Source organism: Pan paniscus, chromosome 9 (genome assembly GCF_029289425.2).
Source record: "Pan paniscus chromosome 9, NHGRI_mPanPan1-v2.0_pri, whole genome shotgun sequence".
NCBI lineage: Eukaryota > Metazoa > Chordata > Mammalia > Primates > Hominidae > Pan > Pan paniscus.
In genome coordinates, this window is record NC_073258.2 from 126558821 (window position 1) to 126586377 (window position 27557).

Genomic DNA, 27557 nt, shown 5'->3' on the forward strand with positions numbered 1-27557 from the left:
GAGGCTCTCGGCCTCCATCTTAAGTTCAAACACTGGGCATCCTATAGCCACCTAAATGCTAATAGGGCGGCCGCCATGCTGGAAGTCTCAGATGTTAGGCTTGCTTGGGAGAACATGGAGAACTTCTCAATACTCACGGATCATTGGGAATGTTGGCCATGCTTCTCGAACCAGTTTTCTCTCACGGAGGACCTAGCCGTCGTGTGGGGCTAGAAAAGGTCCTGAAGCAACTGAAGATTTCTCGCCAGGACTACACCCTGGTGTTATCTGAAGGCTTCTGGACTGACCCCGCCTCCAACTGCCCGGCTGGGTGTCCGCAACAGGATCTACAGCTGTCCTATCGCAAAATTTCCTCATTTCCTATCCGCAAATGCCATGTCTCCTATCCTCTCTGTGTATGCAGTGTTTGAGAATTTTTACAGTTCAGGAAAATAGTCCTGTTAGGAAAGATTAGCGAATGCCATAGTAACTGAGAATATAGCACAAGGGAATGCTGTTTTCTGTCATTTTCTAGGAGCAAAGAGCCTTTCTCAATAAGCATTTCTCCCTCTACCCTTCCTCTGGGAAGCGCACGGTATTTCTAGGTCAACGTCGCCACCTAGTGGAATAGGAATCCTCTCCATGAGGCACAGCGTTGGTCCATTGCTGTAACACTCGAGCCTCCCAATTCTCCTCCCTTTTTGCACCCCTATACTAGAGACCAGGCTTTATGCCCCTTCTGTGAATGCGAAAACTCTGCCTTCAACAATTAGGAGTAAAATGTCCTTCAAAGCCAAATTTTAGTTCTGATACTGTCCCATCAGCAGGAAAACAGCCATTAGGTCCCTACGTTCTTTTAAGGCACACATTCTGCCCCCAGTTAAAACAGTACTTAATTAGTAAGGAGATTTTAAATCCAGAAGTTCACCAGAACCATTCTCTAAGGGTAAACCATTCTCTAAACACCTGAGATTGGGTAATTTAGAAAGAAAACAGGTTTATTTAGCTCATGGTTCTGCAGGCTTGGAAGTTCAAGGACATGGCCACCCTGGCTTCTGGTGAGGGTGTCATAACATGGCAGACAAGGTCAAAAGAGAAGAGAACAGGTACAAAGAGAGAAAACCTGAAGAGCATCTGGGCTTTATAACAACCCACTCTTATGGGAACTAATCCATTCCTGTGTTGCCAGAGTGAGAATGCAAAGCCATTTCATGAGGGATCCACCCCCAAAACCCAAACACTTCCCACTAGGTCCCACAGCCCAACATCACCACATAGGGGATCAAATTTCAACATGAGTTTTGGTGGAGACAAACAAACCATATCCAAACCATATCCACCTTATACAAAAATTAACTCAGGATGGATCACAGACTTAAATATACAAAATGTAAAACTATATAAAACTTTTAGAAAAAAAGGAGAAAATTTTGGGGATTTGGAACTAAGTAAAGAGTTCTTAGACTTGCCACTAAATGTATGATCCATAAAAGGAAAAATTAATTAATTGGACTTAATAAATTTTAAAAGTTTTGCTTGGTGGAAGGCTCTATTAAGGGCATAAAAATACAACCTATAGACCAGGAGAACATATTTTCATACCACCTATTTGGCAAAAGACTAGTATCTAGAATATATAAAGAACTCTGAAAATTCAACATTAAAAAAATAAATAATACAACTGGAAAATTAGCAAAAGACATGAAAACAGTTCACTAAAGAGAATATTCAAATAACAAATGCATGAAAAGATTTTCAATATTATTAGCTACATTGAATTTAATGTAGATTAAAACCACAATGGAATGTTACTACATACCTAGAGGGTGGCTGAAATTAAAAACTGACAACACCAAATGCTGGTGAGGATGCACAAAAACTGCATCATTCATACACCACTGATGGGAATGTAAAATGTACATGAAAATAAATTAGTTTGGCAGTTTCTTTTAAAACTAAACATGCAACTACCATGTAGCCAGGCAACTGTACCCTTGAGCATTTATCCCAGAGAAATGAAAACATACTCACACAAAAATCTGTATGTGAATGTTTATAGTAACACTGTTCAAAATTGCAAAAAAAAAAAAAAAAATGGAAATAATCCAGATGTCCCCCAGCGGGTAAATGTTTAAACAAACTGTGATACATCCAAGCCATGGAATACTGCTCAACAATGGAAAAGAACAACAACCTGGATGAATCTCCAGATAATTTTTTGAGTGAAAAAAAAAAAAAATCCCAAAAAGTTCTGTACTCTATGATTCCATTTAAATAGGAAGTCAGGGTGGAAAGACATTGGGTGTGGATATAAAATGGCAACATGAGGGAACTTTGTTCTTTATCTTGACCTTATCAGTGTTAATATCCTTGTGTAATATTGCACTGTAGTTTTGCAAGACGTTACCAGTGGAGGTAATTGGATAAAGTGACAGAGGATCTCTTATTTCTAAAAATTTAAGAAGTAAATCAGATACAAAGAAATATGATGTAAAGAAAACCTCATTCACGAGTTCATGTCCTTTGCAGGGACATGGATGAAGCTGGAAACCATCAGCCTCAGCAAACTAACCCAAGAACAGAAAACCAAACACTGCATGTTCTCACTCATAAGTGAGAATTGAACAGTGAGAACACATGGACACAGGAAGGGGAACATCACACATGGGGGCCTGTCAGGGGGTGGGGGGCAAGGGGAGGGAGAGCATTAGGACAAATACCTAATGCATGAGGGGCTTAAAACCTAGATGACGGGTTGATAGGTGCAGCAAACCACCATGGCACATGAATACCTATGTAACAAACCTGCACATTCTGCATATGTATCCCAGAGCTTAAAGTAAAATTCAAAAAAAAAAAAAAAAAAAAAAAAGAAAAGAAATACAAGAAAACCTCATTCACAATCTGGCGTGTCTAATCTTCCTTTTATTTAAAATAGTTGATTCTCAATCCTGGATGTTGTAACTCCCACAGTAGACTTTTGGTGATGTCTAGAGACATTTTTGATGGTCACAATCGAAAGAGTGCTGCTGCATCTAGTGGGTAGAGGCCAGGAATGCTGCCAAACATCCTAAAATGCACAGAACAGCCCCCATAACAAAGAAGTATCAAGACAAGGCTGGGCGGGTGACTCACGCCTGTAATCCCAGCACTTTGGGAGGCCGAAGCAAGCGGATCATGAGGTCAGGAGATCAAGACCATCCTGGCTAACACAGTGAAACCCCGTCTCTACTAGAAATACAAAAAATTAGCCGGGCGTGGTGGCGGGTGCCTGTAGTCCCAGCTACTCGGGAGGCTGAGGCAGGAGAATGGCGTGAACCCGGGAGGCGGAGCTTTCAGTGAGCCAAGATTGCACCACTGCACTCCAGCCTGGGCGACAGAGTGAGACTCCATCTCAAAAATAAAATAAATTAAATTAAATTAAATTAAATTAAAAATAAAAAAAGAAGTATCAAGACAAAAACGTCAATAGTGCTGAGGTTGAGAAACCCTGATTTACAACATTAATATCTTTCACTCTGCATCAACATTTACAACATCTGTCCCTCCCAAATGAGGAATCTCATTGATTATTAGTAATTTCAGGACAGGAACTAAGTGAAATAAATTACTAAGTGAAAGGTAGTAACTAAATGTTCTTCTCCTGAGGGATCCCAAGGCTAAAATTACCAAAAATGAAAATAAAGCAAAATTAATTCAACCAAACTTGATTTTCATTGTACATGTGGCAATACTAGATGTTATGAATAACAACAAATATAAGACATATGGTGCCCCAAAAAGCTTAATATTCTTGAGAGAATAAGACACATATACTTGGAAAAGTAATAACAGTAAGGCAAATTATGAGTAAAAATGCTTAATATGTAAGTAAGAATAATTGAGAAAAATGAGTTGGCCTTTAAAAAATAGATTTAAGAAGAAAAGAATTTTAGAATGGAAGCAATTAACAATATCTCATTTAACTATTGATTTTGTAGGTGAAGTAGCTGAAACACAGACTGACTAACTTATCCAAATTATGAGAGCAAATTACTGAGACCAGAACTTTAGTCTCCTGATTCCTGATCCTTTGTTGCTGTTTCCTGTATAACACACTGCCTTTGTGATTGTTGGAAAGACATAAACAGAGAAGGCCGTGTATGACTATCAGTGGAAATGTACATCATCTCTTCATCATCATCTTCATGTAGCAATGCTAGATGTTGTGAATACTAGATGCTGATTCTCAATCCTGGATATGTTGACCTCACGGTGGACATTTGGTGATGTCTGGGGACATTTTTGATTGTCCATCATCATCAGAGCTGACATTTGAGTGTTTAGTAAACATACTGGTGAAGGGTTCACATTATGAAATATCAGAAAGTAAGATTGGAAAGGAATGAGCATCTCAAGAAGAAAAGATAAGACCAAACAGAATAGTAACAGTCTCGATCTAAATGTTGTAGATGTTAAATGACAAATAAAAGCAAGTGCTACAAAAATTTCAAAGATGGTCAGATTCCGATGGCTTAAGGGTAGTTAGGCAGGGCTTGGTAGAAGAGGTGAGTTGGAGCTGAGAATTCAAGAGCTCCACAGGATTTGGAAAGAGAGGAGAGGTCAATCTAGATAAAGAAGGCAGTATAGGGCACAGAGTTAAATAAACCAAGTGGCTTTCAGGACAGCGAAGAAACAAAACTAGCTAGAGTAGAGGACTTGAGTAGAGGGGAAATAAGACTGAAAAGGCACGATGGCTCCAGATTGTGCAGGAACCCAGGCAAACTGAATTTACTCTGGCAAAGAGAAGTCACTGCAAGTGCTTAAGCAGAATAACTTGATTAAAGTTTTAGGAAGATTCATCTGGCAATGACATAGGATGGATTGAGCCAAGAGAGATATAAGGGAAGGCAGGGAGCTATTCATCTAATAAGAGTAAGAATAAAGAATAACAATACTATACAATATCTATAATGTGTTTAGTTATTACTTGGTAGACACTGTGCTAACATGCACTTTTTAATTTAATTCTCACCACAACCCTACAAAGGAAATTGAATTAGTGAACATTTTTTCCCCTCCACTCTCACATACCACTCAACACAACACTTCCCACACCACATGTGTGGGAGTTATTTCCCCACACACCAAGCAATCAGCTCTGCAGTGGACATCAGCTGGGTGTCTTCTAGTTCAATTATGATTCTATATACTTGGAAATAGGGTCAAATCCCACAGGTTGAGGGCTCAGGCCCGCAAGAATTCCCCCCGCTTCAGATGCCAGTCACAAGTAGTAGACTGTCACCCATACTTCTGACTGACCAGCAATAAATTGGGAGCCCCTACAACCCCCTCCTTAGATTCAGTTAACTTGCTAGAGCAGCTTACAGAACTCAGGCAAACATTTTACTTACATCAACTCACTAATTACGGAGGATATTACAAAGGATACAGATGAACAGCCAGCTGGAAGAGGTACATAGGGCAAGGCATGTGAGGGGGGTATGAAGCTTCCATGCCCTCTCTGAGCATGCCACCCTCAAGGAACCTCTATATGTTCAGCTATTCAGAAGCTCCCCACAAGCTATCCTTTTAACTTTTTATGGAAACTTTATTACATAGGCATGACTGATTACACTGGTCATTGGTGATCAACTCAGTCTGCAGCCTCTCTCCCCTCCCTGGTGGCCGGGAGATGGGGCTGAAAGTCCCAACACTCATCATGCCTCGGTCTTTCTGGTGACCAGCCCCCATCCTGCAACCAGTCATCTCACTAGCATTCAAAAGCCACTCTTATCATTTAAGAGATTTCAAAGGTGAGATTTCTAGCCTGGGTGAGATGTCGTCCAGGCTAGAGTGCAGTGGTGTGATCATAGCTCACTACAGCCTCTACCTCCCATGCTCAAGTGTATTATCCCCATTTTATAAGTGAGAAAATTGAGTCAAAGAGATGCTAAGTAACTTGTCCTTGTCACAAACTAGGGAGTAGAGAAGGCAGAATTTGTACCTAGATAATATGACACCATAATATGAGCTTATATTCTGAACTATGCCATGTAAACAAAGTATGGGAGGCCACTGTTTGGACTAGCTTCCTGCACGAGGTTCCAAGAGATCAAACCAACCAGAATGAAGTCGTTCACATTAGGTGCCACATAATCAAACTGACCTCTGAAACAGTCCAGTTTTCCAAAAACAGAAGATTCATAGCAGCCAATCCGGAGTATGGATTACCTAAGCTAGCATGATGAGGATGTTCCCTGTTTTAACACTATAAGGAAAGAAATTTTGAACCGACCAATCTACTTTTTGTTCCATTTCTGCTTTCTTCTAACCTTTTCTGCCTATGAAGCCAAACTCCTCTGCTCACTTCATCTGAACACTCATTCTATTTTATAAAATGAGGTGTTGTTTGATTCTGGAATCACAAATAAAAGCCAATTTGAACTTGAAGCTAAATTTGCTGTAATCGTATCTTTTGATAGTCATGTCCTCCCATATTATTAAATGTGTTACTGAAAGAATCCAAGAATGAAATAATTAGGACTGAACTAGTAATTAGTAGCAAAAAGGAAATGGAAAGGAGAGAAATAAAGCTGAATAATGTAATGTTTGTTAGAAAAATGGGGATGAGAAAAAGTAAAAAATGCTTAAGTGTTGGGAGTGATTAATACCACAGATAGAAACAGGGGATTCGCAAGGTGAATCCAGAGAGGAAAGATGAGTAATAAAAATTTCAGATATTTGGGAGGCCGAGGCGGGCAGATCATGAGGTCAGGAGATTGAGACCATCCTGGATAACATGGTGAAACCCCGTCTCTACTAAAAACACAAAAAAATTAGCCAGGCGTGGTGGTGGGCACCTGCAGTCCCAGCTACTTAGGAGGCTGAGGCAGGAGAATGGCATGAACCCAAGAGGCAGAGTTTGCAGTGAGCTGAGATTGCGCCACTACACTCCAGCCTGGGCAACAGAGCAAGACTCTGTCTCAAAAAAAAAAAAAAAATTCAGATATGTTGCATTTGGGAAGATGAAAAGACATCTATGTAGAAATTCTAGAATACAGCTAAGGTAGATATTAGAAACTCAGGAAAGAGGTAAGGATTGGAAATACAGATTTTGAAATTACTCCACATAAAATGGATAGTGGAAGCAACAAAACCATTAAGCTCTCCAAGGTTTAAAAAAAAAAAAAAAACGGAAAGGATCAATACTTGGGGTACAGCAATAGTTGAGTGGCAGAAAAGAGGTGGGAGCAGAGCCAGGACAGGGTACTCTCAGAGTTCCACGAATGAGAGTTTCAAGAGAAGGCAGTGAACACACTTGGTATCACACAGGCTGCCTTCTTTCATTCTGCACTTTCTCCCTGGAAGACTTTGTTCTTACCCTTTACTTAAACTACATCCACCTATATGCAAATGAGTCATACATCCATATCTCCAGGCCATATGTTTCATCTAAGCTCCATGCTCAGTCCTCATTCTTTTTTACTTCTTAAAAGTAGGCTAAGTAACTTGTCCTTATCACAAACCAGGGAGTAGAGGAGGCAGAATTTGTGCCTAGATAATATGATACCATAATATGAGCTTATATTCTACCTACTTTTATCTCCACCTGGAAGTCTCCAGGATATCTCAAATTCTACATGCCCAAAATCTAACTCTGCCTCTCAAAACAGTTTTCTTCCTGTATTCCCTATCTCAGAAAACAGAATCCAGCTGCACAAACAGGAATCCTATGAATAATCCATGACCTGCTTCTCTTTCACATCCCAACCCCAGTCAATCCATTTCAAGTCATCATGAGTTCTAGCAACTAACTATCTCTATCCCCTTCTTGAAATCTCTGACTATTATCCTCCTAGCCTAAACTACCACAGTCTTCCACCTGGAATAATCCAACTATCTCCCACTTGGACTTCACATACAATCTTCTCCTCTTCAAATCCATTCTCCTCAGTGCTGCCAACAGATAATTTCAAATGCAAAACTGAATATGTAGCCCTTATCTGACTAATTAGCCATGCCCCAACCCTGCTTAAAACACTTCAGTTTCTATAGCTCTTATCAAATCTCTTGCCTTGGCCTACAGGACCTGCATGATTTGACCACTGCCTATCTCTCAGTCTCATCTCTACCATTATTTTCTTTGCTGGTCTTTCTGTTTCTTGACTCTTCCATTCTTATAGACCTTTGAGTATGCTTTTCCCGCTACCTAGCAAACTCCTTTCACCCTCTTCACTTCCCTCCACGTCCTTTCAACTACTTATCTTTCAATTCTTGGTTCAGTGACACTATGCCAAATCTTCCTATTATTAAATGTTCTCATTGAACCATTTGCCTTTCCTTAGCATTGAACACAACTGTAATTTTATAATACAGTTGCCTCTTGAACAACACAAGTTTGAACTTCACAGGTTCACTTGTACGTGAATTTTTTTCAACAAAAGGCAATTGAAAATGCAGTATTTGAGAGACATGAAACCTGGGTATACAGAGGGCCAACCTTTTCATATAAGTGGGTTCTGTAGGTCTAACTTTAGGACTTAAGTATGCATGGATTTTTGGTATATGTAGGGGCCCTGAAACCAATACCCAGATTATACTGAGGGACAACTGTAATTTGTGATTGTTTCATCAATGTCAATTTCTCCTATCAGACCAAAAGCTCCATAAGGGCAGAAATTGTGTCTTTTTATTCACTATCAAATCACGAAGACATAGCACACTACTTACCACAGGTGTTCATTAAATACTTGCAGAATTGATTATCAAATACTTTTTTAAATTTTTTATTTATTATTTTATTTATTTATTTATTTTTTTGGAGACAGAGTCTTGCTCTGCCGCCCAGGCTGGACTGCAGTGGCGCCATCTCCTCGGCTCACTGCAAGCTCCACCACCCAGGTTCACGCCATTCTCCTGCCTCAGCCTCCCGAGTAGGTGGGACTACAGGCGCTGGCCACCATGCCTGGCTAATTTTTTGTAGTTTTAGTAGAGACGGGGTTTCACCGTGTTAGCCAGGATGGTCTCGATCTCCTGACCTCATGATCCGCCCACCTCAGCCTTCCAAAGTGCTGGGATTACAGGCGTGAGCCAATGCGCCCCGCCTTTTTATCAAATACTTCTAAGAAGTAAAAAAGAATGAGGGCTGAGCAAGACGATTGGAGCTGACTACCAAGATCACTGGTGACCTTTGAAAGTACAGTTTGAATATACTGATGAGGGTAGAATCCAGAATGCAGGGACTTAAGGAGCAACTGAGCAAAGAAAATAGGGAAGAGAGGATGGACAAAAAGCCTGACAGAAGGGAGCAGCAGTCTCAAGGGAAAGCTGGCTATTTTCATTTTGTTATTCTTTATGCCATTATTGTTCTGCCTCCAATACTGAGAAGACTTAAACAGAGAAGAATTGAAAATATTAGGGACAGGATGTAATTAGTCAGACAAGGGAGGACTATAGTTGAAAAGTTTGTCTGAAAATGTCAACAAAGAGGTGAGGTAAGCAAAGATATCATAAAGGAGTGGTTAACTTGGCCGGGCGCGGTGGCTCACGCCTGTAATCCTCACACTTTGGGAGGCCAGCACTTTGGGAGGCCAAGGCGGGCAGATCACCTGAGGTTAGGAGTTCAAGATCAGCCTGGCCAACATGGCGAAACCCTGTCTCTATTAAAAATACCAAAATTAGCTGGGCATGGTGGCACGCGCCTGTAATACCAGCTATTCAGGAGGCTGAGGCAGGAGAATCACTTGAACCCGGGAGGCGGAGGCTGCAGTGAGTCGAGATCGTGCCACTGCACTCCAGCCTGGGCGACAAGAGCGAGACTCTGTCTCAAAAAAAAAAAAGAGTGGTTAACAAGCATGATGATACAACCAGTTGAAAGCAATATTTGAGTTCATAAAGAAGTTGATGAGTTGATAAACCAACAACACCTAATTGGGGAAAGCATAAGGAAGAGAGCTGTGTTGCAATCAAAAGGTAAGGAAGCCATGTTCAACTACACCGCTTAGATGTAATCAGCAAAATCCAGATTGTGGGAGATTGTACAGGGCCAATAACCTGGTTCCTTCAACAAATAAATTGCAAGGAAAAAAATGAGGGAGAAATTTAAAGAATAAAAGAAACTTAAAGAACATATGGATTTGACGTATCATGTGGATTTGACTGGATCCTGACCCAGTTAAGCAAACTTTAAAAAAAGAAAGACAAGTAGAAAATTGAACTCTGGATATCTGATGATAGTAAGAAAATATATTAACTACTTTAGGTGTGATAATAGTATTATGTTGGCCGGGCGCGGTGGCTCACGCCTGTAGTCCCAGCACTTTGGGAGGCCAAGGTGGGCGGATCACAAGGTCAGGAGATCGAGACCATCCTGGCTAACACGGTGAAACCCTGTCTCTACTAAAAATACAAAAAATTAGCTGGGTGCGGTGGCGGGTGCCTGTAGTCCCAGCTACTCCGGAGGCTGAGGCAGGAGAATAGCATGAACCCGGGAGGCGGAGCTTGCAGTGAGCTGAGATAGCGCCACTGCAGTCCGGCCTGGGTGAAAGAGTGAGACTCCGTCTCAAAAACAAACAAACAAACAAAAATAGTATTATGTTATGCTTTTAAAAGATCCTTTAATTTTTCAGAGATCATACTGAAATATTTAGATTTCAGATACTCAGTGTTTGCTTCAAAATAATACAAGACAAGGTATGTGGTGATATAGAAGCAACAAGACTGGTCATAAGTTAATCATTGCTGAATCTGGTATTGAGTTCACTGGGCTTCATTATGTATGTTTTTTTTAACATTTGTTTGAAATTTTCCATAACAAATTTTTAAGATGAGATTTGGTTTGCAGAGTAGGATTTTTCTCTATATACTGTATTTTAAGTGGTCATGGTTAAAGTTTCTTGTTTAAGGTTTGACCGGGGTTCAGTAGATTTCTGGGAACCACAAGCATTATTAAATCAGATCTAAGAAAAATTGGAGGACTAAGCAATCCACAAAAAAACCAGGGTTGGGTAGAACACAAGATACCACTTGCAATATGAAATATTCAGGAGTGGATCCTTCAAGTTGCTATGTATTAAACGTTTTCAAAGATCAAAATTTAATATAAAGGATAACAGAAACTAATTGGGGCTGCACACAGTGGCTTACGCTGGAAATCCCAGCACTTTGGGAGGTGGAGGCCGGCGGATCGCTTGAGGTCAGAGTTCAAGACTAGCCTGGCCAATATGATGAAACCCTGTCTCTACTAAAAATACAAAAATTAGCTGGGTGTGGTGGCACACGCCTGTAGTCCCAGCTACTCAGGAGACTGAGGCATGAAAATCATTTGAACCTGGGAGGTGGAGGTTGCAGTGAGCCAAGATCGTGCCACTGCACCCCAGCCTGGGCTACAGAGAGACTCTGTCTCAAAAAAAATTTTAAAAAAAAGAAAAAGAAACGAATTGGGGGATCCATAAGGAGTATGCTGATGTTCAAAGCTGGAAGAAAAATGATTCCATCTACTCTTTGGTTTCTAAGACAGATTGGAGATTCAAAGCCAAAGAAAAAGTCATGCTGGCATAAGATAAACCCTGAGCATATTAAATTTGCTCCTATGGAAAGAAAAGAATATATGCACTAAAACAAAGGTCCCCAACCCCCAGGCCACGGACAGGCACCTAGGAACCAGGCCGCAAGGCAGGGGGTAAGCCATAGGAGCTTCATCTGTTTGTACAGCCACTCCCCATCTGGCATTACTGCCTGAGCTCTGCCTTCCGTCGCATGAACAGGGGTGTTAGAGTCTCACAAGAGCGTGAACCCTATTGTGAACTGCACAAGCCAGGGATCTAGGTTGCATGCTCCTTATGAGAATCTAATGCCTGATGATCTGTCACTGTCTCCCATCACCCCCAGATGGGACCATCTAGTTGCAGAAAAACAAGCTCAGGGCTCCCACTGATTCTACATTACAGTGAGTTGCATAATTATTTCATTATATGTTACAATATAATAATATAAATAAAGTGCACAATAAATGTAATGCGCTTGAATCATCCCAAAACCATACCCCCTCTCTGAGCCATGGAAAAATTGTCTTCCAGGAAACCTGTCTCTAGTGCCAAAAAGGTTGGGACCGCTGCGGTAAAGGAGTGTTATGATATTGCAGATGTAGGGGCAGTCACTCAAATCTCCACAACCTATTTCTGTCATCTTCCCTCCTTTGTTCTTTCCATTTTCTTCCTCCCACAAATTCAAAGTGCCTTAGAGGTAGCACAAAGGCCCTGACGCAAAGAGGGAGAGTAAGAGACAATATGAAGTGTATGGAGGAAAAGGATTAAACATTTCTCCCCTCCCACTGAATCCTGGATTTAAGAAATGGTGTAAGATGAACTTGACAACTAGCACCTATTTGTTTAAGGTGGAAAATGCAATGCTCAGGACTCAGGACCAGTTGAGATAGGTTTGCTTGGTATTGACTAGGATATTGAACCCTGAGGGCCTCTCCTCTTGCTTTTACAGATCTCATCCTCAGCAATCCCCAAGCACTAGATTTTTTTTTTTTTTTTTTTTTTTACAGGTACAGATGCAAAAAGGGTTAAAACATCGGGTTTAAAAAAAAAATTAGCGGCTGGGCGCAGAGGCTCACAACTGTAATCCCAGCGCTTTGGGAGGCCGAGGGGGTAGAATCACCTGACCAACATGGTGAAACCCCATCTCTACTAAAAATACAAAATTAGCCGGGCATGGTGGTGCTCGCCCGTAATCCCAGCTGCTCGGGAGGCTGAGGCAGGAGAATCGCTTGAACCTGGGAGGCGGAGGTTACAGACAGCTGAGATCGCGCCACTACTCTCCAGCCTGGGCAACTGGGCAACAAGAGGGAAACTCCGTCTCAAAAAAAAAAAAAAAAAAAAGTTTAGAGTAACACCATGTGAAGGAGACAGGCACATTCCAAAAGAACACAAGTGCATGTTGGAGCAAGGCAGTCGGTGGCTGGAGCGCAGTTAGAGTAACGTGGGAGGAGCTGTGGAGACGCAGCCCAGGGGCACGCCAGGGCCCTGCACTCCATGCAGAGGAAAGGAAGAGCTCAGTGCGCCAGGGTTTCATACAGCCGCTCTGTCAGGCCCCAAGGAAACGTCTAGAGCGCACAGGCGGACTCACCCCAGACTGTTCGAACCGTCCCTGAGCGCCCGCCCTCGTCTCCCGGCACCACTGGCCCTGCAGCAGCCAGCTGAGAAGGGCGGAGGCTGATTCCAATGAAGTGGCAGAACGTTAGGCGGCCTCTCCAAAAAGCCAGCTATGTCGCCGTTAGCCAAGGTTTGAGGGTCTTCTCCTTCTCTTCGAGGGCCCAACCTCCCCTCCAGATTTAGTACACCAGAGGCGTCGCAGCAACGGCTGCTGCCTGCGCGCCTCAGCTAGGCGGGCTCGGATATTTTTAAGTCCGCATTGGAAATCCCGGGCATGCTCCCGCCGGCGGAGAAGGCCCAGACAAAATGTGCGCCAATCAGGATACAGACTTGGAGGACGTTTACCCTCAGGACCAATAAGAGGGAGGGCGGACCGGGCCAAGGGTGCCGGTTCGCTCTCTGGATTTAAACCTCCGCGGTCGGCGGTTAACCGCAGGCTCGGCGCGTGGGCCGGCAGTGCGCCTGCGCAGGTTACGCGAAAGCTAACAGAATCTGCGGTGCTCTGCTGGCGACTGGCAGGACGCGGTGCAGAGAGCGGACTTCCGCGACGCGGGTAAGCCGGGCGAAGGCCGGAAGCGGAGGGACGCGGGGACCTGGTGGCTGCCGGCCCACTGCGGCTGGAGCCCTCGCTCCTTTTCCCACCGTCGGGACGGTGCAGAGTGGCAGCTTCCCTCCGTGGATTCCAGGTCCTGCCTGGCGAGCCGTCCCCAACGTCTGCGTTCCTGAGGGAGGCGGCCGGGGCAGCGTGAGCTACAGGCGATGTGCACGGCGGGCCGCAGCCCCTGGAGGTCACGGTGTGCGCTGGCCGCCGCCGCGGTCTTTGCCCCGGTGGCCTTTCTGAGCTCCTGGGCCGCGCCCCTGGGACCAGGCGGAGGCCGGGGCGGCCCCAGGGCTGGAGGGGAGTCCCGAAGGCCGCTAGCGACCTGGGTCCAAGCCACGCCCACGGCCAGGCGTGGCGACTGCGAGCTTTGCCGTTGAAAGGCGGAGCGCGTCTTGTCGCCTTCTAGCTGCACCTTTTGTGGACTGCATCATGGAACCGTCCAAGGTGTTTGTCCACCCCGAGATGGAAATAAATCTTTTTTATTCTAAACAGTATACAATCTCACTAAGCAGGCAAAGAAAAACATTAAGATATCTTTTTAGATTGGTAAGATTTTTCAGTACCCCATTCTGCTGAGAGAGTGAAGAAATGAAAGCAAGCACCTTTATGGCCTGTGTGCTGGGGATAATCTGTTTTTCGAGAGGGCAGTTTGGCATTATAAATCAGAATTCAGGCCGGGCGCGGTGGCTCACGCCTGTTACCCCAGCACTTTGGGAGGCCGAGGTGGGCGGATCACGTGAGGTCAGGAGTTCGAGACCAGCCCGACCAATATGGTGAAACCTCGTCTCTACTAAAAATACAAAAATTGGCCGGGCTTGGTGGCGGGCGCCTGTAGTCCCAGCTCTTCGGGAGGCCGAGACAGGAGAATCTCTTGAACCCGGGAGGGAGAGGTTGCAGTGAGCCGAGATCGCGCCACTGCACTCCAGCCTGGGCGACCGAGCAAGACTCTGTCTAAAAAAAAAAAAAAAGAAAAGAAAAACATAAATCAGAATTCAAGTAGTACCATAACTTCTAAGTCATAATCCAATTCCAGGAATTTATTCCAAGGACATAAATCAGACAAGAATGCAAACATAGTATGTACATGTTTTTAGCAATCCGAGCAACATTTAGTACGTATAAAGAAGAAAGAAAATACTCGAAATTTCATCAGTCACAGATAACCATCAAAGAAAACACTGTTCACATTTAGGTTTACTTCAGATATATTCATAATATATACCTTATATTTATGTGATTTCCTTATAAAATGTGTTTTAAATAATTGCATGTTATGAATATAATAAAGTATGTTAATTTAAAAGAACATCAGTTAAGCAGATTATACGTTATTGAGTCAGTAATAAATTGGGAACACATTTCTCTGTCAGTGTCGATATGCATTACATTTTTAATGGATGCGTGGCGTTTCTTGCTATGGCTGTATTGTATCATATATTATTTAACCAGTCCCCTACTAATGTACATTTGTTTCCAGTCTCTTCATAATCATAAAATGGTATGGTAGTGGTCACTTGTATGTATACATGTTTGCATTCTTGTCCAATTTATGTCCTTGGAATAAATTCCTGGAAGTGGATTATGACTTAGAAGTTGTGGTACAGTTTAAATTCTGATTCATAATGCCAAACTGGGCCGGGCGCGGTGGCTCACACCTGTAATCCCAAGCACTTTGGGAGGCGGAGGCGGGCGGATCACTTGAGATTGGGAGTTTGAAACCAGCCTGGCCAACATGGTGAAACCACGTCTCTACTAAAAATAGAAGAAAAATTAGCCGGGCGTGGTGGCAGGTGCCTGTAATCCCAGCTACTCGGGAGGCTGAGGCAGGAGAATCGCTTGAACCTGAGAGGCAGAGGTTGCGGTGAGCCGAGATCAGGCCACCGCACTCCAGCCTGGGCGACAGAGAGAGACTCGTCTCAAAAAACAACAACAATAATAATAATGCCAAACTGCCCTCTGGAAAAACGGATTATCCCCAACACACAGGGCATAATAAGGATGCTTGTTTTTATTTCTTCACACACTTGCCAGCACTGGGTACTGAAAAAATCTTATCAATCTGAAATGATGTCTTAATGCTTTTATACACATTACTGAAATTGAACATGTTTTCTGTTTATTAATTTTTGTTGCTGTTTAGAAACAGACGTTGGCTTTGTGCCCAGGCTGGAGTGCAGTGGCCAGATCATAGCTCAGTGCAGCCTCAAACTCCAGGGTTCAAGCGGTCCTCTTGCTTCAGCCCCCATAGTACTGAGACTACAGGTTTATGCCACCACGCCTAGCTAATCTTTTTTCTTTTTTTTTGAGAGATGGGGGTCTTGCTGTGTTGCACAGGCTGGTCTTGAACTCCTTCACAGCCTCAAGCGATCCTCCCACCTCAGCCTCCAAAGTGCTGGAATTACAGGCATGAGCCACTGCGCCCAGCCTGTTTATTAGTTATTATTTGTTTGGTAAAGCATCTGTCTTTTCTCCCTTATCTTACTGATATGTGTACCCTTTAATAGCTTTCTAAGAGGAATTCAAATTACTGATTTTTAAACGTGTTGCAAGTATTTCTCCCAGTTTGTTGTCTCTTTTGCCTTCATTATGGTATTGTTTGCCTTTGTGGTAGGATGTTTTGTTTTGTTTTAATACTATGATTCTTTAAGCTGCTTGCTTACCTCCCCAGAGGTGGAGAAATTTGTTAGAACTCTGCAATAGCCTCCCTGTAGCAGTCTACTGACCCAGTCCCTTTATCTCATTTTAAAGTCTTTGCCCCTTCTACCCTTGAAATCCTTTTGATTGTAACTAGCTAACCCTAGGATGCTGAGTCACTAAGATTTTTGAAGAGAAGATATGGTTAGGTATTTCGGTCAATGTTGTCTGTGTTTACAGAATACAAGTTGCTCTAGCTTTTTTGTGAAAGTTTCCCTCTAAAGAGAAAGGATTGTTCGATCTTTTACATTAGAAAGAGAAGGAACTGACAGTTACCTATGGACCTTATTAAAGTTTCTATTTATTGTTTGCAAACATCATCTTCATATGTTCAAGGAAAAAAATAGGAGTGTGACAGTTGAAATGCAGAGGAAATAACACATTAATCACTGTATAGTAGGACACATGCCATTAAAAAAAAAAACTAACTCTTGGCTTTACTGCCAAAAATCCTCCTAGCCCGAGTCTCACAAATCGTTATTTATGTATAAATATATAAAAAGTGTCATTTAAATTTCACAACCTAAATAGTTCCTTTATTCTAACATTTATTTAGTCCTTACCATGGGTCAGAGACTTCGGATTTGTACAAATGCTGTCTAAGAGAGCAAGGACTTTTGCAAAGTTGCATTTGGGGGCTTCCCATTTGTTCCACCTGTGATGACTGTCTTGACTTTTTCTATGGCAACTACCAAAAATGTAGTCACTAAATTCTTACTCTTCTAGATTGGATAATATAATCTAGCCAGACTTGAAGGGATTTTACTTAAGATCTAAGACCCTGATCTTCTGATTCCTTTGCTTCTACACAGTATCCTAACAATGACTTATGGTTAGTGCATTTTGTTCCATGTATCACTGCTTCAGAGTTAATTTTTTTAAACTCTATTCTTCTTTTCTAGGTTTTTTTTTTTTTTACTTGAATGTAAATACCAATCAAGATACATTGGAATAAGGTAAGAAATTGAAAAAAAAAAAAAAAAAAAACTTTGGTTTGCACTTACATATTTAAGTTATTCCACCATGATCATTGATTACATGAAAAAGAGGATCTTTAAATCAAAATTAAAGGCCAAAGTAATTATATTTTAAGAATACTCAGGACATAATGAAGTGTTGACGGACTGGGTCCCAAAAAGCAGTGATAATGATTCAAATCCAGAAGACTTGGATCATACAATGGGCAATTTTGAATAAATCTTAAGTAATTTGTACCACTAATTCCCCATCTCTAAAATGGGGTATTTTCTGGTTCCCTGTCTGCTAGGATATAACAGCTATTATAATGTACTTTTTAGTACTACAGGGTCACCTCACCTTTTGTATGCTATTTTACTTCCTAAATCTGGAACTGTTTCAGTGAAGTCTATTTCTGTGGTCCACCCCCCTTCTGTAGCAATTATGCAGCATTAATTTATGATTTATATATTAGTATTGTTTTTAATTGTCCCATGTGTTATTTGCACTAGCAGCTTGAGGATAGAAAACATATTTGTATACCTGAAGTCTTGAACATGGGTAGGAAAAAACTAATTATTGGTTGGTAAGTAAAACTTTGGATCTCATAAACATGGTAGAATTGTAAATTAGAGGATCAGGGTCTTAGATCTTAAGTAAAATCTTTCAAGGTTGACTAGATTATACTATCCAATCTAGAAGAGTAAGAATTTAGTGACTACATAAGTCAAGACAGTCATCATAGGTAAAATAAACAAGAAGCCTTCAAATGTAAGTTTGCAAAATTACTCATTCTCTGAGGTGGCATTTGTAAAAATTCCAAATGTGGTGAACACTCGCTTTAGTAATGAAAATTATTATTGAGGAAGAAGGTCTGAGTTCAAACTTTGATGTTTATTATTTTTATGGTTGCAAAGGATAATGTATTTAAGACAACTCTGAGTTCTTTTGAATAAATACTGGTGTTCACAAGTAATATTTTGAGGATCACTTATTAACTTTGAGAACAAGCAAAGCCCCATCTCATTTTTCCTCTCTCAGTGTGGTACTACCAGCCACTCATTTTGCTCACATCTGAAACTTAGGAGTTATCCAGAAAGCCTCCCTAGTTTTGAACAGCATATTTATTCACTGAGTCCTGTTGTTTCTACTTTCTTAATCTTAAATTCATCTACTTCTGTCCATTTGCCTCACTAAAAATCTCTTCTAGGCCATTTTCATCATCTATTGCCTCCATTACTCCAGCAGCCCCCTAATTGGTCACAGTGCCTCCAATCTTGCCCTCTTCCCATCCACAGAATACTCAGAGCAATATTTTTGCCACACAATTCTATCGGGCATGTAAATTTTTTCAGTGGCCCTGCAAAATCTAAGCTTTTTAAGGAATGTCTTTGCTCTACAAATGTGACCTTTGCTTACCTTTTTAAACTATGTTCTTGTCACTCTCAAGCCGTACTAAAGAATTCAGCTGCCTGAATGCATATGTTGTCATCTCTAACCCTTTATACAAACTGGATCTTCTGCCTTAGACACATTTAAAGTGGTTCTTTATCCTCATTTTAACTGGCTCCCACTTGTTCTGCAAGATTTAGCTTTAATATCTCCTCTATAAGAACTTGCCTATAGTCACTAGCCCAAGGCTTGGCAAACACCATGGCCCATGAACTAAGAGTGCTTTTTAGATTTGTAAAGGATTGTAAAAACATGTATGCAATAGAGGCCATTTGTTGTTGACACAGCCTAAAACATTTACTCATTAATCCTTCACAGAAAACATTTACCAACCTCTGCACTAGATTTATATGCTTTGTAAGATAAGGTACTGTGCTTTATTCCAGGTAGGTAACTTTGTGCCTGGCATTAAACCAATTTATCCAATCTTTAATTAAATGAATTTAATATTCTTAAATTCTGTCTTAGAAAATAAGACACTCAGATGCAGCACTTTATGAAAATTCAGATGAGTAGTGAATATCTTATCTGCTTTGGAGAGAAAAACACAACAAATCAGATACTTGCAGGATTAGGCTTTAATGAATTTGAATACAAGGCACAGGTTTCCAGGTGTATATAAATACATCTCCATTTTACGACTGCTTTTTGCTTCTTTAATCGCTGAATCCTTTTGGACCGGGATAAGAGAATATTTGAAATTTCTTATTAAAGCAATAACTTCCTTAATAGGGCTTTAGTCTTTTTGCTTTTTTTTTTTTTTTTTAAGAGCTGATCATCTGAATTCCTAGTACTTGCAAGTAAATTTTTTTTTTTTCCTTTTCTGTCCACCTACCATTAGGTGGTTCCTAGATCCTGGCAAATTGTCTATGGTTAAATGATGCTTTTAATTTCTGTGTCAACACAGACCCTCTTCGTTGGTGTCTCCAAATTAGTATTCTCTTCCTCTAGTGTGTCATTACAGTCCCTTTTGGCTTTTGTTTCTTCCTCATGGAATAAATGTGGGTGCTCAATTCGTCCCCTACGTACAAAATGCTGGATCCGGGATTCCAGTCCTTGGCATTTAGGACGGTTCATGAGGGGCTTATATGTGCGCATCTTCACTCCTTCTACAAAGGCACTGGTCTGCTTTATGACAGAGGGCTTAACATTTCCCCATTCTGTCATTCCATCCATCTTTGGTCCTATTCCACAGGGTACTGGAACAGTGTCCAGTCCTTGTAGCATACTATACAACATGTGAGTTTTGACAGCATGATTAGCCCACAGCTGTTGTAGGTGGGTAATATTGAACTCCTGAGCCTCCTGGTCATAGATCCACTTGACATTTTCAAACTTACAGTCATATAAGACTAGAGGAAATTCTACAGCCATACTAGAGAAAAAGAGAAAAGAAAGTTTGAGAATACATAACATCCATCTAACAGTTCTTTAAAAACTAAGGGTTAGTTGCGTTAAGGGAGCCAGGTAGGGGGCCACCATTGATGTTAATATTGACTAATAGCTGAGAAAATATCTCACCATCCCTAACCTTGAACACCTTTATTACAATAATGAAAAATGCAACAAATCATAGATCAACCTGATCTATGTAAGGTAAATGTCAGTGCTAACAAGACATGGCTCCATCATACTGCTATAAAATTAAAAACAGCTGGTATTTTTTCCAAATTTGTTAATGGCATTGCAATTTTGTATAGTATGAGTAAAATTATTGGTATCTATCTCAGCCTGTTCTCAAAAGAAAAATCTTGACTATTCTTTCTTTCCTACCATTTTGGAAATAGGAAATTAGGAAAAATTCAGAAGTACAGTAGGATGACTACTCAGTGATATAAAACAAGCAAGATTTAATATGAATAGTTTGTTCATTTTAATTTTACCACATCCTAACAGTAATACCTCTTAACACAAATTCAGAAACAACAAAGATGTAGAAATTAATGTCTTTTTACTTAAGGAGGCTGGTCAAAACACCTGCCTCTTTACTCATGGGATAGAACAATGAGAGGAAATTAAAATATACTGCTCCCTCTTACATGTTCATAACATTCTACAATTCAGAGTAAAGCTTCATGAAGGCAGAATCAGTGACTTCGTTATTTAGACAGTTACGGTGGAGAGGAGGATATGCTATTTCTTTTTTTTTTTTTTTTAAGACAGTCTCCCTCTGTCACCCATGCTGGAATGCAGTGGTCCAATCTCAGCTCAGTGCAACCTCCGCCTCCTGGCTTCAAGCAATTCTTGTGCCTCAAGCGTCCTGAGTAGCTGGGACTACAGGCATGTGCCATTTATTTTTTATTTTTAACTCACCTATATTGAGGCTTTTGGGGATTTTTCTCTATATTCAGCAGCTCATCAATAATCTCTGGCTTCTCCATTCCTTGGCCAATCAGAAAGAGGATAGCCATCATACATCGGACTTGATGATAAAGGAATGCCTGGCCAGTCACTTCAAACTGACATAACTGGAAAGGTTCTTGCCATCTCCCCTCACCTGGGCTCTGGCCCACTAGCTGTACTTGAGCAGATAGAATAGTCCTCTGAAAATTAATCACACCGTTGGCTACATCCATTTTACACAAGTTCCTGAAATCATGGGTGCCAACATACTTCTGAGCTGCATAATCCATGGTTACAATATCTAAATCAGCACGAGGGAAAAAATAGCGGTAAGTCCGCTCAAGACAGCTGAACCTAGCACTGAAGCTTGGTTCTACAGGGGCCCAGGCCAATATACGGATGTCTGGAGGGAGTACCCGATTGAGAATGTGGGTATAACGGATCTCTTCAGCAGCAGCATTAGCCTCCTCTTTTACATTAAAGTCCTCGGAATCCCTGCCCCTTGGAAAATGAGAGCGAAGGTCAAGTGAGATCACCTGTGGAGTTAGACAAAGATACTGGGTTTTAGAGACACAAATAATCTCAGTACTCAGTGTGTCTACCTAGAATATCCTAGTATTGCTTGCTTTGAGAAACAGTGTATTGGCCCTTACCTGTCCAAAGGCACTAACTCCTTTATCTGTTCTCCCACATCGATGATAGTTGGATGTCTGTCTGCTTTCTACTAGTCGAGTCTTGGTTAGAGCTTCAAACAGTTTCTCTTCAATGGTATTATTTGTGTTTTCCTGACTAGCAAAGCCCTGGTATCCCCAGCCCATATAGGCTATTCTTAGGGCTACGTGTCTTCGGCCATGAGCACTGAAATCAAATGCACGCTTAGTTTTTCCAGCTCCTGATGAATTTTCTCTAATGTTTGAGTCCTCCTTATTTTTGGCCTGTTCCTTTTTAAGTCTTTGCACCTCTTGCTCCAGTTCTCGTACTCTTTTTAGGAGCTTCTCAGTCTGGTTTCTGTCTGTGTCATTATCAGCCATGATATGACAACCCCAGGAATAAACGAATCATACAGGTCTGCCCTGTCTGAAAAGAGAGCAAAGGGATACAACAGTTTCAATGCTAGTTCCTTTGATGATGTTCTAATGGTATATAAGATTTAATTTAATGCCCAAAGAATATACTTTTGCTTTTCCAGGGATACAAGCATTAGCTTTATTGTGGGTTGATCATCCACAGATAGCATTCTTTTCCATCCTGTCTGGCCAGTTCACAGAGGGAAAGAACTGTTTGTTATTCAGTTGTCATTATTAAGGTTTCATTAAAGCAGTCAAAATTCAGGGAGAATGTCTATAGATTTCATTTCTCTATCTTCACTGAATTGATTGAGGACTGATGTTACAGATTTTTTTCTCTAAAACATTTCCATTTGATTTCTCACTGTATTTGTTCAATTTGCTAGTCATAAGATTTCTTTATATGGGCTACTTTTATCTGCTCTGAGTTTCTATTGCTTTCCATTATCTCAAATAAATGACTTGTATGCTCCATCATCTAATATTCATTAGATGAATATTAGCTGGTGCAATAGAAGCTAGCCTAACTGAAGAAGCTTACCGATGGTTGTATTTCACATTGGAAGTAGAAGCTAGAGACAAGATTTTCTCACTTTAAGCAATTTTGATGGGAGAAAAAAAGGTAATTAAGCACTCTGACCCCTTTCTAAAGCTGAATTAAATGCATATTTTGATAAAAGATTTCTGTGCCTCTAATAGTTTAAAAAGTCAGTCTGATGTAATGTAGATGTCAGTGTAGAAATTCCTGTAATATTTCAATAATCTGAGGACAACTGTACTACATCCTTAAAATTGGGATGGTCCTAGACAATCTGTGACTGATGGTTACTTTAGTTAGAGAAGACCATCTCCACATCTGTTCTAAGGCCATGTTATCTAAGTGTAGGTAGCTTAGTTTTTTACTATGAGTTTCTGTATCTATAATAGATTAAAAGTTTAAATTGTAAAAAATGAAACTGAAAGTACTAGAAGAAAACATGGAATAACTTTTTTCTGAAATTCTGGAGTAGGAAAGGCATTTCTAAGCAAAACAGTCTAGAAACCCAGACACTAGAAAAAGATGTGACCTAAAAGGAAAAACTTCTGCCAGCAAAAAATAAAAGGCAAATGACAAACTGAGAAGAAAAAAATAAGTGATGGTAAAGTGCGACCTTCCTTAATATATATTTCATGAATATATACATCAGTTTTAATGAAAAAGTAAAAAAAAAAAATCCAGCAACCTGAGAGTCAAATGGGCAAAGACCAAGCATTTCAAACAAAAAGAAAAAAGCTTATAAAATTTTTTTTTAATTTTAAATGCTCAATTTTACTCAGCTGAGATAAATGCAAAAGGATATGAACTATTTTTCAAGGAAGTGACTGCAAAGACAAAGTTTGATAGTATACCACTTTGGAGAGGGAATAGAGACACAAGCTCTATTAATGTATGGTCAGTACAGCTTCTTTGGAGGTAAACATTTTGGCAACAGCTGTCAAAATTGAATATACACATACCTTTTGGCCCACCTCTCCCATGTCTAGAAATTTAATCCATTCATATGCTTGCACAAATAGATAAAAACTTGCAAGATACTCGTGTTAGCATCAGTAAACCTATAAACCTAAATTACACCAGTAACGGAATGGCTGACTAAATTTATGATACATTCATACATTGGAATTCCACGCAACATAAAATGAAGAATGTCGGCCTGTGCTGATATAGCTGGATAACCAAGATTATCTTTAAGGTTCAGAAGAGTTGTGTAGTATTGTCCTTTACGGTATTAAAAAAAAAATGTACATGTGAATATGGAAAATTTCTACATAAATCGTAAGAAATTGCCTTTGAGAGTAAAACTTGGTGGGGGAGGGAAAATCCTTGCTTAAAATTATCATGTGCATGTATTAGTTTTTCAGTTTAAAAAGAAAAATAGTGGGGACACAGGAAATAGTGGACAGTAGATACCTATCTCAGATCCAGTCAGGAAACTAGCATTGGGTATGTGGCTGATTGATGTGGATACCAAGTTATTTCAGACACTAGAATAAACAGATTTAGCTGGCAACTGAAGATGCATTAAAACTACCAAGACAGCTGGGCACGGTGGCTCACCCCTGTAATGGGAGGCCGAGGCGGGCGGGTTGCCTGAGGTCAGGAGTTTGAGACCAGCCTGGCTAACATGGTAAAACCCCATCTCTACTAAAAATTCAAAAATTAGCCAGGCGTGGTGGCCCACACCTGTAGTAGTCCAGTTACTCCGGAGTCTTAGACAGGATAATCGCTTGAACCCAGGAAGTGGAGGTTGTGCCAGCCTAGGTGACAGCAAGACTCCATCTCAAAAAAAAAAAATTATTAAAGCATAGAAATTACACGTATGCACGTATATACACATTATATGTGTGTGAGAGAACACAACACTGCTTTTGTGATTTTTTTTTTTTTTTTTAGATCAAATCACTCTTTTATGGTTAAAAGCAGGGACTCAGTCTGAAGCCAAACTGCTTGAGTTAGAATTTCAGCTCCACTACTTACTAGCTGAGTAACCTTGGGCAAGTTATTTAACTTCCCTGTGCCTCATGTTATTCATCTGTGAAAAGCAGATAATCCCACAGCTGAAAATTACATGAATCAATAAATGTAAAGTACATAGAACAATGGCAGGCACATAAAGTACTCCCTAAGTACCTGTTACATAATGTACATTAAGCAGTATGCCCCATATCATGTAGTTTCAAGCTTTTCTTATGCCAGAACTATACTGTCCTGTTTTAGGACCTGAAGGTGGCAAGACAGTAGAAAGCAGGAGTAAGAGTGGAAATGAAAGCAGGTAATAGATTCCCTAGAACTGAGTTAATGCCCCTCTAAACTGTTCTGATACTACCCTGTATTGAATTTATGATGGCCTTAGCCATTCTTTCTCCATTTGACTGCTATAAAAGGGAGATAAGGGAATGAGCAATTTATGAGCTGGGAATTTATTATCAGAAAACTGACCAATGTTATCTCTTGCAGAAGGTCCTACAGTGTAGGGGAAGCAATGGAAGAACTTCTACCTGATGGACAAATATGGGCTAATATGGATCCAGAAGAACGAATGTTGGCAGCTGCTACAGCTTTTACCCACATCTGTGCAGGGCAGGGTGAAGGAGATGTCAGGAGAGAAGCCCAATCTATCCAATATGATCCCTACAGTAAAGCTTCAGTAGCCCCAGGGAAGCGACCTGCTCTTCCTGTGCAACTACAGTACCCACATGTAGAAAGTAATGTCCCTTCAGAAACAGTCTCTGAGGCCTCCCAAAGACTCCGAAAGCCTTTGAAGAGAAAGGTGCTGCGCAGAAAGCCAGATGGGGAAGTATTAGTAACAGATGAGTCGATTATCAGTGAATCAGAATCTGGTACAGAAAATGATCAGGATCTCTGGGACTTAAGACAAAGGCTGATGAATGTACAGTTCCAGGAAGACAAGGAATCTTCATTTGATGTTTCACAAAAATTTAACCTACCACATGAATACCAAGGAATTTCTCAAGATCAGCTCATTTGCTCTCTACAAAGAGAAGGAATGGGCTCTCCAGCTTACGAACAAGACCTGATTGTTGCCAGCAGACCTAAGTCCTTTATTCTCCCAAAGCTGGACCAGTTAAGCCGAAACCGGGGCAAGACAGACCGGGTAGCCCGGTATTTTGAGTACAAACGGGACTGGGACTCAATACGTTTACCTGGTGAAGATCATAGGAAGGAATTACGCTGGGGTGTCCGAGAGCAGATGCTTTGTCGAGCAGAACCCCAATCCAAACCTCAGCATATATATGTCCCAAACAATTATCTAGTACCAACAGAGAAGAAAAGGTCTGCACTCCGTTGGGGTGTTCGTTGTGACCTTGCAAATGGTGTCATACCCAGGAAGCTTCCCTTCCCTCTTTCTCCTTCTTAAATCTTTTTAAACTTCTTTCACAGGATTGTTTGAGATAACCTAGCTCTTTATATCTTCCCTTTTAAATAGAAACAACTGTCTTGAAAAGCTCTTCGAAACATTTTATGGTAAGGACTTCACCTATCATTGGTCTTTCCTAGCTATATATCACATTGGTATCAGATGATACTTCCAAATTGCCACTCAAATCCAGCAATTGCAAGATAAATCATATCAGAGAAAGAACAACAGACCTGGTCTTTCTATTTTGTCAAATTAGTAAGGGCCCTTTGTGTCCTGTAACTTTTTTTACCTATCAGTATGAGTTGCTGTGCTTCAATGTGTGTTTTTTAAGTTGCTGGGCATTACACTTACCAATTAAAGAATTTTGGAAATTCATGAACTTGAACATTATTTCATGAAATACTTGCCTAAGATGATCTTGAACCTGGGCTATGATGAGAGCTGAAAAGAAGGAACAAAAACCTGCCTTTTACATAGTCCTAAAGGATGGGAGAGGTTAACAACATGGATAGCCTCATTACTAAAGGTGTACAACAAATCCAAGTAGCTTTAAAATACTTTTTAACAAATGCCCCAAAACAGTACCATATAACATACAGGATTCAAACTTGTTTTATTTCAGAATTATTTCATTAATATTTTGCCTGCCAGCTGTTATTTCTGGAATACCATTCTTTTTATAATTTGCCCCTGAGATTTTTGTAGGAATTATGCATCATTTGGAAGGGTATTCCTACTCCAGTAGAAATTCAAACTAGTAACATCTGGAATCAGATGCAAACATAAATACCAATATGAACCTAGCCTGTTTGGGTGCAGATCAAAATAGGAATTCTGCTCACCTTAAATTGTAATTTATCTGTTCTTGATATTTCTGACCCAACGGGGACCATCTAAAATCTGAAAGTTGTCAGTTTTAACACCAGAGGCCAGAAGAATGATAGCACAGTTTGCTTGTTCACAGAGAAAAAGCTCTAACATAAAGGTGAATGACCTTGACCGTTACTATCTGCGAAAATCATTTTCCCCGTAACATTTAAAGCCACATAATTCACACATTCACCCAGTTCTATTTGTTAGGCATTTGTCTGGAAAAGAAGTAATCAACGACTCAGGTACATGTAGGATATACTCACCGCAAAAAAGTAGAAACTGCAAACTGTCCACCAACAGTGGAATAGTAAATGTCTTTAAAGACATTAGAATATTAAATAGTCATTGGGAATCTTGGGAAAGTAATATGGGAAGGTGAAAATTAAGTGACATGAATGTATCATAAACTATACAGGATGATCTCCGTACACACAGGGAAAGATCAAAACCTAACTTGAGTAGTGGGATTAAAGGTAATTTGTATTTATACCTCGACTTTTTATGAGGTCAAAAATTACATGGTGAT

The 27557-nt window shown here is 40.7% G+C and overlaps 4 protein-coding genes across 8 annotated transcripts in view; 2 read left to right on the forward strand and 2 right to left on the reverse strand.

The window, feature by feature from the left end:
- ACRV1 (acrosomal vesicle protein 1) overlaps nt 1-13143 on the reverse strand; it is a 216818-nt gene extending 203675 nt beyond the window's left edge. The window contains exon 1 of the mRNA XM_055095060.2: nt 13096-13143. The gene's annotated coding sequence lies outside the window, so the exon portion shown is untranslated. The remainder of the gene's footprint in view (nt 1-13095) is intronic.
- LOC134731220 (uncharacterized) lies at nt 150-17372 on the forward strand. Its single transcript, XM_063608331.1, has 3 exons — nt 150-395; nt 13247-13676; nt 17320-17372. Exons 1-3 carry the CDS (start codon nt 150-152, stop codon nt 17337-17339), a joined length of 696 nt encoding a protein of 231 aa, XP_063464401.1. The 3' UTR covers nt 17340-17372.
- Nucleotides 4524-26533, forward strand: HYLS1 (HYLS1 centriolar and ciliogenesis associated). Of its 3 annotated transcripts, none has more exons than XM_063608864.1 (3): nt 4524-9933; nt 17319-17372; nt 25234-26533. In XM_063608864.1, exon 3 carries the CDS (start codon nt 25259-25261, stop codon nt 26153-26155), a length of 897 nt encoding a protein of 298 aa, XP_063464934.1. In that variant the 5' UTR covers nt 4524-9933; nt 17319-17372; nt 25234-25258; the 3' UTR covers nt 26156-26533. The 3 variants fall into 3 exon arrangements, with proteins under 3 accessions (XP_063464934.1, XP_034789892.3, XP_008971584.3); XM_034934001.3 differs by lacking the exon at nt 4524-9933 and adding an exon at nt 13127-13674; XM_008973336.4 differs by lacking the exons at nt 4524-9933; nt 17319-17372 and adding an exon at nt 13562-13674.
- PUS3 (pseudouridine synthase 3) overlaps nt 19386-27557 on the reverse strand; it is a 45282-nt gene continuing 37110 nt past the window's right edge. For 2 of the 3 annotated variants that reach the window (XM_055095056.2, XM_003819903.5), the window contains 3 exons: nt 21822-22245; nt 21139-21704; nt 19386-20200 (listed from right to left, as the gene is read on the reverse strand). In XM_055095056.2, the coding sequence (XP_054951031.2) occupies nt 19699-20200; nt 21139-21704; nt 21822-22199 (1446 nt within the window). In that variant the 5' untranslated portion in view covers nt 22200-22245 and the 3' untranslated portion in view covers nt 19386-19698. Of the gene's footprint in view, nt 20201-21138; nt 21705-21821; nt 22246-26509; nt 26600-27557 lie in introns of all 3 variants that reach the window. The other variant, XM_063608862.1, reaches the window with a different exon arrangement.

Bases quoted from the DNA above. Each gene is read 5' to 3' on its own strand.
- LOC134731220 (XM_063608331.1), top strand. From the start codon at position 150: ATGTTGGCCATGCTTCTCGAACCAGTTTTCTCTCACGGAGGACCTAGC. The intron at 396-13,246 runs GTATGCAGTGTT...TGTCGCCGTTAG, and splicing joins ATGTCTCCTATCCTCTCTGT to CCAAGGTTTGAGGGTCTTCT. The intron at 13,677-17,319 runs AAGCCGGGCGAA...TTCTTTTCTAGG, and splicing joins CGGACTTCCGCGACGCGGGT to TTTTTTTTTTTTTTACTTGA.
- HYLS1 (XM_063608864.1), top strand. From the start codon at position 25,259: ATGGAAGAACTTCTACCTGATGGACAAATATGGGCTAATATGGATCCA.